This window comes from Argentina anserina, chromosome 2, assembly GCF_933775445.1.
Source record: "Argentina anserina chromosome 2, drPotAnse1.1, whole genome shotgun sequence".
Taxonomy (NCBI): domain Eukaryota; kingdom Viridiplantae; phylum Streptophyta; class Magnoliopsida; order Rosales; family Rosaceae; genus Argentina; species Argentina anserina.
In genome coordinates this window covers 26273876-26286913 of record NC_065873.1, presented here as the reverse complement: position 1 = coordinate 26286913, position 13038 = coordinate 26273876, and the positions used below count along the sequence as shown (strand labels likewise).

The following is a 13038-nucleotide window of genomic DNA, read 5'->3' as shown; positions in this document are numbered from 1 at the left end:
GAGGACCTGATCCTAAGAACCGAGTCAACAATCTGTTGACCCGAATTTGTTAACAAATAATATGTAACTGTAAATTACAGTCATGTTTTTTCATATCTTTGGTCTATCCTTCATTTGCTCTTAACAAGAAAAAAAAACATGTAGACATCATGACGAACGATTTGATGGTCACGTGAGCGAAGGAAATATCAGAGACAATTCAGCCGCAATACAATTACACATTAATTAAATAGAGTGATGTATATGATGCAATTTTAATAAGAGACATCAGTCATTTATCAACATCAGTCACATATCACATGACTTATGTGAATAATGTCTCCCACTAATTTATATAAATTAATAAATAAATTTTCAATCACATAACAAAAATTTCATTACTAATTAAAATTTTAAAGTTATAGAGGTCACGCGATGTAATTATCACGTCACGTGACCCCTATTAGCATGTAACCCCGATTCCCGAATATTAGCTGTCGGAGGGGCACCTAACAAATTTAATGAGCATAGCAATGAAAAATTTGAAAGACCTTGTTGCAGATACACCTTGCGGGATACGAGTAGCAATGACACTGGACAACATCAATCATCATTATCAAGTTGTGCAGGCTAAGCCCCCTAGCCTCTTGTTTTTTTGGAGTCGAACACAGAAGCCCAACGCGGAAAATTTAATAAATGTGCCAATTTGGGAAAAGAGAGTACTCTCCGTCGCTTTTTCTCGCATGTACATGTTTCCATAAATTGCATGCAAACTCAAAACCCGTCTTCTCTCATCAGTCTCATCAGTCCTGAAAGCTTTTCTCCCCTACCACACTCAAACCCCCTCTTCCGCAAAATCCCCCACAATTCTCTCATATATAAACCCACCCCTTCATATCCTCTTCCCCTTATTAAACCCAGAAACCAAACCCAAACCCAAACTCAAACCAAACCATATCCCAGAACCCGGTTTTTTCTCTCTGTTTCCAGAAACAATGGAGGGTTTCCCGTACTACTTCCTCGAAACGACGTCGCAGAACAACAACTCGATTCCCTACTCTGGCCAATCCCTAGAGGCTGCCTTCTCTCGCCTCAACGTGTCCTCCCTCAGCCACCTGCCGTTTTCCGGCGTTGGTTACAGCTCCGGCGCGTCGGCGTCGAAATACCCATCTGGCATTGCCCCAAATTGGTCACCGGAGCCACTCAACAATATGTCAGTGGCGGATTTGCGTGGGAAGATTGCAACTTTGGCCAAGGATCAATACGGGTGTCGGTTTTTTCAGAGAGCTATGGAGGCTGAGCCGAAGGAGTTTACGGATATGATATTTGCAGAGGTCATAGATGATGTTGCCAATTTGATGCTTGACCCGTATGGGAATTATGTGATTCAGAAGCTTGTGGAGGTTTGCAGTGAGGAGCAGAGGACCCAGATTCTCTTGAGATGGACCAAGAATCCGTTTCTGTTTATTACTCTTTGCCTTCATAGCCGTGGGTATGATCATTATTTTGTTGTTGTTGTAGGACTACTGTTGTACCAATAATTATTGTTGTTTGTGTTATGTAAATAAAGTTGGTGATTTTTGCTTGTTGGGAGCCTAATCAGATTTTAGGAATGGTGGCAGGACTCGCTCTGTTCAGAAGCTGTTGAAGAAGATCACAACCCGAGATCAAGTCTCTTTGTTCGTGAGTGCACTGTACTGTGGTGTGGTTGACCTTTGTACGAACATCAATGGTCAACACATCATGGAGTACTGTATGAAGAATTTCTCGGATGAACATAAGAGGGTACTGTTGTGCTCCTTTATGCAATTTGCAACAATCATTTTATGTTGCTCTTACATGTTGCATTTCATGATGCTTGATAATAACCATGATATATATAACTGGCCTGCATAGCTGTGTTACTTCATGCTGGTTACTGAGGCCTATACTTAGTCTGATTGAGCACTTCACTGATCATTGTGGTCGTATTGTGCAAATTTTCAATGTTTGTGTTGAGGCCTATACTTAGTCTGATTGAGAACTTTAACGATCATTGTGGTCATTTGTTACACTATCAATAATGTCTGTGCTTGTTTTGTATGCCCTTTCACATAAAATTGATGAAGTCTCTGGGGTGCATGTCACAATGTCTTTGTGGTTTGCAGACATGTATATCGGCAAGGAATTGTATCATGTGTTAGTAACCAGCCTATACATCATGAATGACCCATTTTTCTCAGTTTAATGGCAAGTTGCTATGTGCTCAACATGTGTATGTGGTACTGTTGTCTGGAGTCCAGTCAGCTCTAGGAGGGTCTTATATTTCCTAGTCCCTAGCTCCATCCCTGATTGCTGGTGCCGAGCAACAATCGTGTTCCGTTATTTCTCTTGATCTTTTAAAATGATGAGCTTAAGAAGATCCACAGCTTGAGTCAAAATATGGATGCCATGGTTATTACTCTGGCTTGTGTTTGTAGTCATTGTACAGGCAAACTATCTGTCATGTAGTGCTAGTATTGGTCGTTATTCATCTATGATGGTGATACATTCATCTTAAAAGTTAAGCATGTTGAATTTTGCCTCAATATTTGTAAGCTGAGATGTGTGATGAAGATCATGCTTGGATTCTCATAAAAAAATTGATGCTCAACAAGCACCTGTATTTATATGTTGCCAACACCATTGCTTTTGAGAATTATATTACTAGTTCTTCAGCCTGCGTCCCAGAGGCGGACCGTAAAGAGAGCAAACCCAGCAACTGCCGGGTAAAAATAAAAACCGTCAGGCTATTTTGTTTTTTGTTTTTGCTGGGAAAAAATATGATACAACTCAAGCCTAAGACATACCAATGGGAGTCTTTATTATCCAATCTATGTTTTCTACCGTTTTATATATAATTTTGTGCATGATGATCATTGTAGACCATAGTCTAGTCTCCTTTGAGATAATCCTTCTTATTTTGGGCACTTATTTTGTCATGTAAAACCGTAAATGTAGGTGACATGTTTTTAACATCTGGATTGATCAGCACATTTTTTTTTATTATTATGGAGAATTTTGTTGTAAAAAAAAAACTCAAGTCCAATACATGATTAAACTCTAAGGAGCCTTAATCTTTGTTTCTCACCGTTTCACTCAGATAGGCAGTTATTGACATTTCGAGTTTAATAAAGACCACCATTGTACTTGTAATTTGATTCTATGACAAATTAAGTAACTATTTTAGTTTGCAATTCTTATATTTCTTTCAAAATCTTGATGTATACTATGTAAAAAATTGCATTTGGACTTATAAGAGTTTTACGGTTTTATCGTTTTTTATTCAGAAAAAATTCCGCTCACCTAACTTTCAGACACTAGATCCGTCACTGTTGCCTCCTCTGAATTCATGACATTGGGAATTAATTATTTACTGAATTGTATTGGCAGTGTCTTTTGAATGTGGTGATTGACAACTGTGTTGGAATTGCCAAAGATAAGGTCGGTTGTTGCGTTCTACACAAATGTGTAGATTACTGCTACGGAGAAACTAAAGGGCGTCTTCTCGCTGCTATAATTGGAGAAGCATTAATCCTAGCACAAGATCGTTATGGGTTTGTTCTCATGGAACTTTATCAACAATCCTTTGTTCTCAGGGAACTTTATCATTACCACTTTCACTGTGATTGTGACCTTCACTCAATGATGATTTTAATTTATGTGTCTATTTTTTTTTTACTTCCATAGTAACTACGTGCTGCAACATCTACTTGGATTGAGGGCACCACAAGTGACATCAAGTCTTTTGAGACAATTTCAAGGCAATTATATGTATCTCTCCTGCAGCAAGTTCGGTAGTAACGTTGTGGAGAAGTGCCTTACAGAATCAGCTGAGGAACAATCTGCAGAGATTGTTAGAGAATTGTGTATAAGTCCAAACCTTTCAATGCTTCTTATGCATCCTTTTGGAAACTATGTCTTCCAGACTGCACTGTCAGTTTCAAAGGTTAGATTTTCTAAAACTTAACTGTGTTTCATATGTCTGGCAAGAATTTTCTAAAACTTAACCAGCAATCTGTTCGAGCACAAATTACTTGAAATCATGAGTGGGGGAATTTTTCCTCGGCCAAGAGAAAGCAAAACATGTATAGAGGATTTCAACTGTATAACGCTTGGTGAAAATTTACATTTTTTTTTCTTCTGATTTTCGAAGTTATGACCTAAAACAGTTGGGAGAAAAGTTACTGTCAATGGCTGTAGAGGCCATGATACTCTACAACATAACATTCCCAGTGTGTGATGGATCTAAATATAATTCCAGTCAACTCTGAAGTCTATATTTGATTAAACTCTGAACAGTTTGGCTTTGATTTCACAGGGTCGCACCCATACTTTTCTGTTAAGTCTGGTTCAACAATACACTCCGGCTCTACTCGGGAATCAATATGGGAAAAGGGTGCTTGCTTGGCGTGAAAGGAACTTGCGACGTATGTAGACAACTTGTGAGGTATTAGCTGTTTCTGTTTCTCCATTCCTTTTTTATAAATTTCAATATCTATGCTTGATTTCCTGACTCCTATTTGTAATAGTAGTTTGTAGGGATACCTTCCGAAGTAATTTTCTAGAGATGGAAGGATTTGTTCGTTTGATAACGGAATACATTGTAGTGGATAATCGGCAGCTGCATAGGAGCTAACCTACTTTTGGCATGGCAAGGGAGATCACTTTGGAGAAAGAGACGATACAATGTCTGTTCTTAAAACTGTAGAGTTTTGTAATCTTTTCCATGTTTGTTGTATCAAGTATTTACATTAACTACAAGGCAGTAACTATGTTGAAATGGTGTCTTCTTTCATCTTTCCTTCTGCCTCCTGTTCAGGCATGATCTAGACAATTTTGTACAACATGCAGTATGTAATGAGATAAGGTTTTTTTTGTACATCCTATACATTTGAAAAGAAATGAGAATGCACTAGCTTTCTACATTGGAAAGTGGGAATGCTTTCTTTGAGAATAGGGGCATAATCGTCTTGAAAAACATATTCGATCTTCTCCGGCGAGCTTCGGGGCAAATCCAGCTGCTATCCGACTGGTCTTTTAGCGCGTCATATCTGTGCACCCAAGATAAGCCCGGAAAATGGTCGGAGTCGTACCGAAAACGACTAAAATACGTTCGGAAACTTTGCGAAAAAGACAATTATACCCCTATGTATATGACAAAATTGTTTTTTTTTTTTAGCGCAGAGTTGCGAAGCGTATGGACCTGATAACTGCCCAACTTTCCTTTCCCGAGTCGATCAGCAAGAAAAAGCCCCAAATTCTAAACTGAGCGAAACCCTAAACTCTCGTTCTCAATTCTCAATCCCCCAATTCCAACCCTAAACCCTTGGAATCCGCGAAGATGGTGCTAGCGGAATTAGGAGGGAGCATCTCCCGTGCTCTCCAGCAGATGAGCAATGCCACCGTCATCGACGAGAAGGTCCTCAACGAGTGCCTCAACGAGATCACCCGCGCTCTTCTCCAGTCCGATGTGCAATTCAAGCTCGTCCGCGATATGCAGACCAATATCAAGAAGATCGTCAACTTGGAGGAACTCGCCGCCGGTCACAACAAGCGCAAGATCATCCAGAATGCTATCTTCACTGAGCTCTGCAAAATGCTTGACCCCGGCAAACCCTCCTTCACTCCCAAGAAGGGCAAACCCAGCGTCGTCATGTTTGTCGGCTTGCAAGGTAATGCTTCTCCTTTGTTTTCGCTAAATCTGATGCTTATTGAATTGTATTGCAGTTAATAGATTATTCGTGTTGCTCGTAACGATATTGAGTGTTTGGTGGTATATCTTGTGATGTCTGTTGTTGTCAATGCATGTGTGTAATGTGATATGTATGGTTTAGGGTCTGGGAAGACTACTACATGTACGAAGTATGCATATTATCATCAGAAGAAGGGGTGGAAGCCTGCGCTGGTGTGTGCGGATACGTTCCGAGCTGGTGCGTTTGATCAGTTGAAGCAGAATGCCACCAAGGCGAAGATTCCGTTCTATGGGAGCTATATGGAGTCTGACCCGATGAAGATTGCGGTGGAAGGAGTGGAGACTTTTAAGAAGGAGAATTGCGATCTGATCATTGTGGATACCAGTGGGCGTCACAAGCAGGAGGCGGCTCTTTTTGAGGAGATGCGGCAGGTGGCGGAAGCGACAAAGCCGGATCTTGTGATTTTTGTTATGGATAGCAGTATTGGACAGGCTGCGTTTGATCAGGCCCAAGCGTTTAAGCATAGCGCTGCGGTTGGAGCTGTTATAGTTACCAAGATGGATGGTCATGCAAAGGGAGGTGGTGCTCTTAGTGCTGTTGCTGCGACAAAGAGTCCTGTTATATTTATTGGAACAGGAGAGCATATGGATGAGTTTGAAGTGTTTGATGTGAAATCGTTTGTCAGCCGCCTCTTGGGCATGGGTGACTGGTCTGGATTTATGGATAAGATTCAGGAAGTTGTTCCTAAACTGGACAACCAGCCAGACCTTCTGCAAAAGCTTTCAGAAGGGACTTTCACGCTGAGGATTATGTATGAGCAGTTTCAGCACTTGCTTCAAATGGGTCCACTTAGCCAGCTTACTTCAATGCTTCCAGGTGCTGACTTAATGCCGAAAGGTAATGATAAGGAAAGCCAGGCCAAAATCAAGAGGTACATGACCATGATGGACTCAATGACAGAGGAAGAGCTGGACAGCACAAATACAAAACTGATTACTGAGTCTCGGATAGTGAGAATAGCACGGGGTTCTGGTCGTCTTGTAAGGGAAGTGAATGAAATGTTTGAAGAGTACAAGCGCCTTGCCAAAATATGGAGCAAAATGAAAGGAATTAAGATTCCAAAGAAGGGTCCAATGAGTAATCTGAACCAGAACATGAATGCGCAGCAAATGAGCAAAGTCCTGCCTCCCCAGATGTTGAAGCAGATTGGTGGCATGGGTGGCCTACAGAACTTGATGAAGCAAATGGGTTCAATGGGCGGTATGGGTGCTGCTAAAGATATGATGGGAATGCTTGGAGGCGGGGATAAGTAGATATTGACGACAACTATAGAGACGGTTGAATCTCCACAAGTTACAGCAGGCCTGTGTGAAGCAGAGAGGCGAGCGACCTGGGACTGAATCTGAAATCCTTTTTTATATTTTGTTTTGTGACAATTTTCAGGCAGCTATCCTTAGTTGACACTGCAACTTACTTGCTAAAGAATACTTATTTAGTTTTCTCTTGAATGGACAGAAGCATTACTGGTTTTTATTTATTTTTATAATGTGTATCAGCTGTATCAGTTGATTCGGTTTCCTTTCTTTGTTCTTGTTCTGGTTTCCTTTTGGCTTTTTTTATTAACTTCTCAAAGACTTGCATATTGTCTGATATATTTGGTCAACAAAATGCATGCCAAACCATTATGAGTTCGTTTAAATATGATATTTGGTCCAACAAAATACCCAGCTAGGTAAAAGTACACTATCCAAATACTGATTACTGATAAATTAAGCTGACGTGGCGCTTGGCTATTGGGTACTTCTTACGCCTTTTGGGTCATTACACGACCCGCCTCGAAAGGCCGAAAGCTATAAGCAAAAAAAAAGAACAAAATCGAAAATTGAAAAATCCAAATTGCTGATTTATATTCTCGTCTGAATCGTGGGAGGACTCGTCAAGGTCCTCGGCCGACTCCAAATCGGAACCACATGGCTCGGAGCTTGGTGGTCCTTCTTATTTACTCCGTCGTACTCACTTTCTATGGCGCGTTTGCTTCAACGGCCGACGATCACCGTCGCCCGATGATCCTCCCTCTCCATCTCACCTCCCCCAACGCCGCCAGCCACCACCACCGGCGAGCCTTCGACAGCCGGCGTCTCCAGAGATCGGAGCCGAACGCGCACATGAGGCTCCACGACGATCTCCTTGCCAACGGGTTAGACCCTCTCTCTCTCTCTTCATTTTTCTCAGCTCTGGTGATTAGGATTGTACTGAATTGAAGGTTGGAAATGGAATCAGGTACTACACGACGCGGCTGTGGATCGGTACGCCGTCGCAGATGTTCGCTCTGATTGTGGATACTGGCAGCACTGTTACTTATGTGCCTTGCTCCGACTGTGAAGCCTGCGGTAAACATCAGGTTCGGCTTCATTTCCATGCTCCATTTGCTCATAAACTACGATATTTACTGCCATTTAATTAGAGTTTAGAAATATTATCTACTAATTGATTATAATTAAGCTCTAATTGATTGACAGCACAATTTCCCTTTGTTTTGAATGTTTCATATAATCGGAATTAGTTAGTATATGTGCAAGCTGAAGAGCTTTTTGCCACAGGACCCTAGGTTTCAGCCTGATTTATCTACCACGTACCAGCCTGTGAAGTGTAATATTAATTGCAACTGTGACGATAAAGGACGCCAATGCACTTACGAGAGGCGCTATGCTGAGCAGAGCTCTAGCAGTGGTGTGCTTGGTGAGGATGTCATTTCGTTTGGGAATGAGAGTGCGCTCGTGCCCCAGCGTGCTGTTTTTGGTTGTGAGAATATAGAAACTGGGGATCTGTACAGCCAACGTGCCGATGGCATAATGGGTTTGGGTCGTGGCCAGCTTAGCGTGATGGACCAGCTTGTTGAGAAGGGTGTTATTAGTGATTCGTTTTCTTTGTGTTATGGAGGAATGGGTGTAGGTGGGGGTGCTATGGTTCTAGGGGGGATAAAATCGCCCCCAGATATGGTGTTTACCAATTCTGATCCCTTTCGCAGGTAAATACTCTTATAATGCCTTTTACTTGGGTTTGAGTTACTGAGTAAAGTGTTTTGTTCATCTCACACATATACTTTAGTTTTGGGGCAACAGTCCATACTACAATATTGAACTGAAGGAGATACATGTGGCTGGAAGGGCTTTGAAGTTAAGCCCAAAGGTGTTTGATCAAAAGCATGGAACTGTCTTGGATAGTGGAACGACATATGCATACCTTCCGAAGGATGCTTTTGTTGCCTTTAAAAATGCTGTAAGACTTCATCTTTTCAAACTCATCATGTCTCTATATTTTCTCTTTTCGGTGATTCAATTTCTATTATCTGAAGTCAAGCTTCTTTTGATATCTATTGAAAAGTTTGACTTTGGTTCCTGATTGAAGAACACCAAAAGAACCCAAAAAAAAAAGAGAGAGAGTAAAAGTAGAAGTAAAAGGTGTTTTCTTGTTTACTTGAGAATATAAATTTGAACCAATAACACAAGTGAGGTTGATTCACTTTGCAATCCACCCACATTGTAGAGAAGCTTTCAACAGTTAAGTGATGATACGTTTTTTTTTCCTCTTACGCTGCAGATTATGAAGGAAATTCATTTCCTCAAACAAGTCCATGGTCCTGACCCAAATTATCAAGATATTTGTTTCTCGGGGGCTGGAAGGTGGGAAAATTACATCAAGTAATATACCTTGGTTTGCTAAAAGTTTTCTTTTTCACTTATATCTAAAAGTTTAATGGTATTGTGTTTTAGGGATGTCAACCAACTATCAAAAGTTTTTCCACAGGTTGATATGGTGTTCAGCAAAGGACAGAAGTTTTCACTTTCTCCTGAAAACTACTTGTTTCCGGTAATTTGATCACTATATTACTTGAGCATGTCTCTGGCATATCATTACAGACTTATATAATAGAAAAATTGCTTGAAAATGGTTTTTTGAGGCCTTTGTTTTGTTGCATATCTACTTTCTGTTTTTCTATCTGTAACAATTTGAACTCTCTTTTTCAATCTTCATTTAGAAAACGTGAGACTCACTCTAATCATTATAAATTATTGTAATAAGAAAATTAGTATATGATGATTGTCCATTAACTCCATTTAATGTACTTTCATGTAACATGCATCACCTTGTCTTTCCTATTATGAATTCATCATAACACACACAACACTTTTGCCTGATGCTTTATTGAATATTTGATACATGATGCATTTGTTTTATGTGTTTGTTTGTGCATTGTTCCTCTCAAAGCATACGAAGGTTAGCGGTGCTTATTGCCTGGGTATCTTTGAAAATGGGGACTCAACCACCCTTTTAGGAGGTATGACAGATTCTCTCTCTCTCTCTCTCTCTCTCTCTCTCTCTCTCTTAACCATGGTGGTAGCTTACATTCTGTTGGTTGATTGGACAGGAATTGTTGTACGTAATACCCTTGTGACTTACGATCGGACGGACAATAAGGTTGGTTTTTGGAAGACAAATTGTTCGGAACTATGGAAGAGATTAAATAATGAGAATGCTCAGGCCCCAGCCCCTGGTGATTGGAATACGGGTGCAGGGATTTCTCCTGACATTGCCCCGGGTAGATTACCTGATTTACCTCAAACTGATCTTCCAGGTAAAGTAAGCAATTAGTTACTCATGGGTTCCAAAAGCCAGAATATGAAGAGATGGATTATATGATAAATCGAGAAAATAATTTCATCTTTTAATGTGAAAATGACTGTTGTTATGTTGTTGTATGTTCAAGCTTAGTCTTGTTTATACTAATTGCATGGGAGCAGTAGAAATTTTTGTGTCCATAATTTTTTTTTTTGAATCCAACTGACTATGAATTGCATTCATGGTATGAAACTATAAATATGTCATCCCACAGACTGGGTTAAAGAATGATGGTGGTTATTACTACACTACACATTGAAAGTTCTGATTGTGTCATCAATTCTTTAATTTCTCAAAAGTGTCACTTTAGCTAATCTGTTACCATCCTTACTTGCCTCCGCTTTTCAGTCCAATATGACCCCGTCAGCTTTGGTTTAAATTATTTTTTCACATGAGTTGTTGGTACTAGACTCGTGATTGTTTTGTCCTGAATTTGGTATGCTATTCAATTGATTACTATTGATCCACCTTTTTTAGTACGGTTAATAAATATGTTCTGGTTTCATGTAATGATAGGACCTTTAATAAACACACATGTATATATAAAGGATAACCTCACTACTCATGCATTTGAGTGTACTTTTCACCCTGCAATTTTGGCATTTGTTTTGCATGACGTGTGAAACATTTGATATGTAGCTGAAGGCCGAATAGGGCAGATAAGTTTCGATATGATGCTCAACATCAGCACCTCTATGAAACCCAACTTCACAGAACTCTCAGAGTCTATTGCCCACGAGCTAGAAGTCAATATTTCTCAGGTAGGGTTAACCTGTCTTATCTAATGTACTTAAGTTTAATGTTCATGAAGCAGACTTTATTCCTCATCGTCATCTCAGGTACTTTCATTCTTCCCATTTTATTACCAGTTGCTATCTTACGAAGGTGCTTCTGCTTAATGGTCTTGATTACCTGAACAGTGTAGCATGACTAGCATCTCAAAAGTGAACTGCACAAAATCCCAACAATGTATCCAGAACTAAGCATCTAGCCATTTATTAGACAGGACAAAATGGCTCAACCGCCAATGAGGAGGTTTAAAAATATTAAAAATAAACAAATCAATTGCGTTTTCATTTTCCGTGGAGTTAACTATTGCTCTTGTCAATAGAGAAGTGGAAAATTAATTGTGGGGTTTATCCTTAACCTGTTATAACCCAATTGATTCCTTTTGTGTCCGTATCTAGACTGCTAGTATTTATATTCGTTGTTTTTGTATATCTTGGATTAAATTATTATTGACCACACACAATTGCCTTTTCAGGTTCGCTTTAAGAACTACACCATTTCTGGAAATGGTTTACTCGTTAGGTGGACCATCGTTCCTGATGAATCTGCCAGTAGCTTTACTACTAGCAAAGCTATGGTAAATACTATCTGGTTTAGTACTACATGTGCTGAAATTGGAGCTTTTTCCATCTGCTGACTACAATGTTAATCTAACTTTTGTTGATCTCAGGACATAGTTCAGCATTTAACAAGACATGAGATGCAGCTACCCAAAAAATTTGGGAGTTATGAGATGGTCAAAGTGAAATTTCAAATGAAGCAGTATGTCATTAAAAGTTTTATTTTTACATTTAATTACCAAGTGCTTCTCACTCCTCTGATTATAGCTTTGAAAGCCAACTAGGAGTATAAGTTGTTGGAAGTCTGCAACATATGTTTTGGTGCAAATAATTTTCATTCCCATAACTGGATTGTTCTGGACAATTGCAGGTCATGGTGGGAGCAAAATTCTTGGATGGTAGCAGTTGGTGTTTCCATTGCCTCGGTTCTTGGACTATTAGCATTAGGAACATGGTTGGTTAGGAGATACAGATCCCGACCCGGTGTTACTTATGAGCCTGTTGATGGCATTGCTGGTGCTACTATTGCTGAGCAAGAACTTCAGCCCCTTAAATGAAATATATTATTTGGAGGGTAGTTAGAGTAACTCTGCGGGATGCTGCTTTAGAGTCTTAGACTTAGCTTTGGAACTGTACATATGGGTACAGTGAAGCTGACGAGGAGATGAAATGCGCAATTCCTCCGTGACTCATTAACTGTACATTCAGTGTACAGTATAGGAAAGTGCAAAAGGCGAGTAGGTAACATAATACAGATGATTCTTGATTCAGTCCATGGTATAAGTTCTGAAGAACAAATGATAGAGTGAGGATAGTGCAATTGTTTATAGTGTCCCTCTCGGTATCCCAAGGCTTTAGACCTTTAGTGACGCTTCTAGTGAACTGAGAGATCAGAGTCTCAACTTTATTTCTTTTCTTTTTTCCTTGTTTTTCCCCTTGGTTTTTTTTTATGTGCATCCGTTGTGTAATCAGAAATTCTTGGAACTGCCAGTGAAATACTTCAATTTTTGGTCCTTGAGAGAATTAATTTTAGTTTATGTTTTCTTTTTCCTTTCTTCATATTTTGGAGTTGGTTCTGCCTAAATAACTGCATTTTCCGAGGAAAACATTTGGTGCAACAAATCAAGAACAACATGAGACGTCACCAATTGTATGTTTTGGTACCTAAAGGTATAAATATTCCAGAAACTACACATTATTGATGACATTGGTGATATATAAATGAATGCCATCAATTGCATTTGTAAGTTGGCAAACCTCATCTGATTGTAGTTCATTCCATCTGGTAACTGTTACACGAGATGATTATAATTTGT

At 39.7% G+C, this 13038-nt stretch overlaps 3 protein-coding genes across 3 annotated transcripts; all 3 read left to right on the top strand.

The window, feature by feature from the left end:
- The first annotated feature begins 974 nt into the window (after nt 1-974).
- On the top strand, nt 975-4413 carry LOC126784270 (pumilio homolog 12-like). The gene is made up of 5 exons (XM_050509750.1): nt 975-1467; nt 1583-1764; nt 3391-3554; nt 3688-3946; nt 4300-4413. Exons 1-5 carry the CDS (start codon nt 975-977, stop codon nt 4411-4413), a joined length of 1212 nt encoding a protein of 403 aa, XP_050365707.1.
- A 790-nt stretch (nt 4414-5203) lies between these two features.
- LOC126782084 (signal recognition particle 54 kDa protein 2) lies at nt 5204-7284 on the top strand. Its single transcript, XM_050507247.1, has 2 exons — nt 5204-5672; nt 5835-7284. The coding sequence occupies exons 1-2, from the start codon at nt 5342-5344 to the stop codon at nt 7004-7006; spliced, it is 1503 nt and encodes a 500-aa protein (XP_050363204.1). The 5' UTR covers nt 5204-5341; the 3' UTR covers nt 7007-7284.
- Nucleotides 7285-7569: 285 nt separating this feature from the next.
- On the top strand, nt 7570-12735 carry LOC126782138 (aspartic proteinase 36-like). The gene is made up of 12 exons (XM_050507311.1): nt 7570-7890; nt 7974-8094; nt 8294-8721; nt 8816-8972; nt 9294-9376; nt 9467-9563; nt 9963-10032; nt 10123-10329; nt 11013-11134; nt 11638-11739; nt 11833-11924; nt 12093-12735. Exons 1-12 carry the CDS (start codon nt 7664-7666, stop codon nt 12277-12279), a joined length of 1893 nt encoding a protein of 630 aa, XP_050363268.1. The 5' UTR covers nt 7570-7663; the 3' UTR covers nt 12280-12735.
- The last annotated feature ends 303 nt before the right edge of the window (nt 12736-13038 follow it).

What these genes read in the sequence shown, in the direction of transcription:
- LOC126782138 (XM_050507311.1), top strand. Translation starts at nt 7,664, where the DNA reads ATGGCTCGGAGCTTGGTGGTCCTTCTTATTTACTCCGTCGTACTCACT. An exon ending in GACGATCTCCTTGCCAACGG is followed by an intron (nt 7,891 to 7,973) that starts GTTAGACCCTCT and finishes AAATGGAATCAG; the next exon opens with GTACTACACGACGCGGCTGT. An exon ending in TTACTACTAGCAAAGCTATG is followed by an intron (nt 11,740 to 11,832) that starts GTAAATACTATC and finishes TGTTGATCTCAG; the next exon opens with GACATAGTTCAGCATTTAAC.
- LOC126784270 (XM_050509750.1), top strand. Translation starts at nt 975, where the DNA reads ATGGAGGGTTTCCCGTACTACTTCCTCGAAACGACGTCGCAGAACAAC. An exon ending in TACTCTTTGCCTTCATAGCC is followed by an intron (nt 1,468 to 1,582) that starts GTGGGTATGATC and finishes GAGCCTAATCAG; the next exon opens with ATTTTAGGAATGGTGGCAGG. An exon ending in CTAGCACAAGATCGTTATGG is followed by an intron (nt 3,555 to 3,687) that starts GTTTGTTCTCAT and finishes TTACTTCCATAG; the next exon opens with TAACTACGTGCTGCAACATC.
- LOC126782084 (XM_050507247.1), top strand. Translation starts at nt 5,342, where the DNA reads ATGGTGCTAGCGGAATTAGGAGGGAGCATCTCCCGTGCTCTCCAGCAG. An exon ending in CATGTTTGTCGGCTTGCAAG is followed by an intron (nt 5,673 to 5,834) that starts GTAATGCTTCTC and finishes TGTATGGTTTAG; the next exon opens with GGTCTGGGAAGACTACTACA.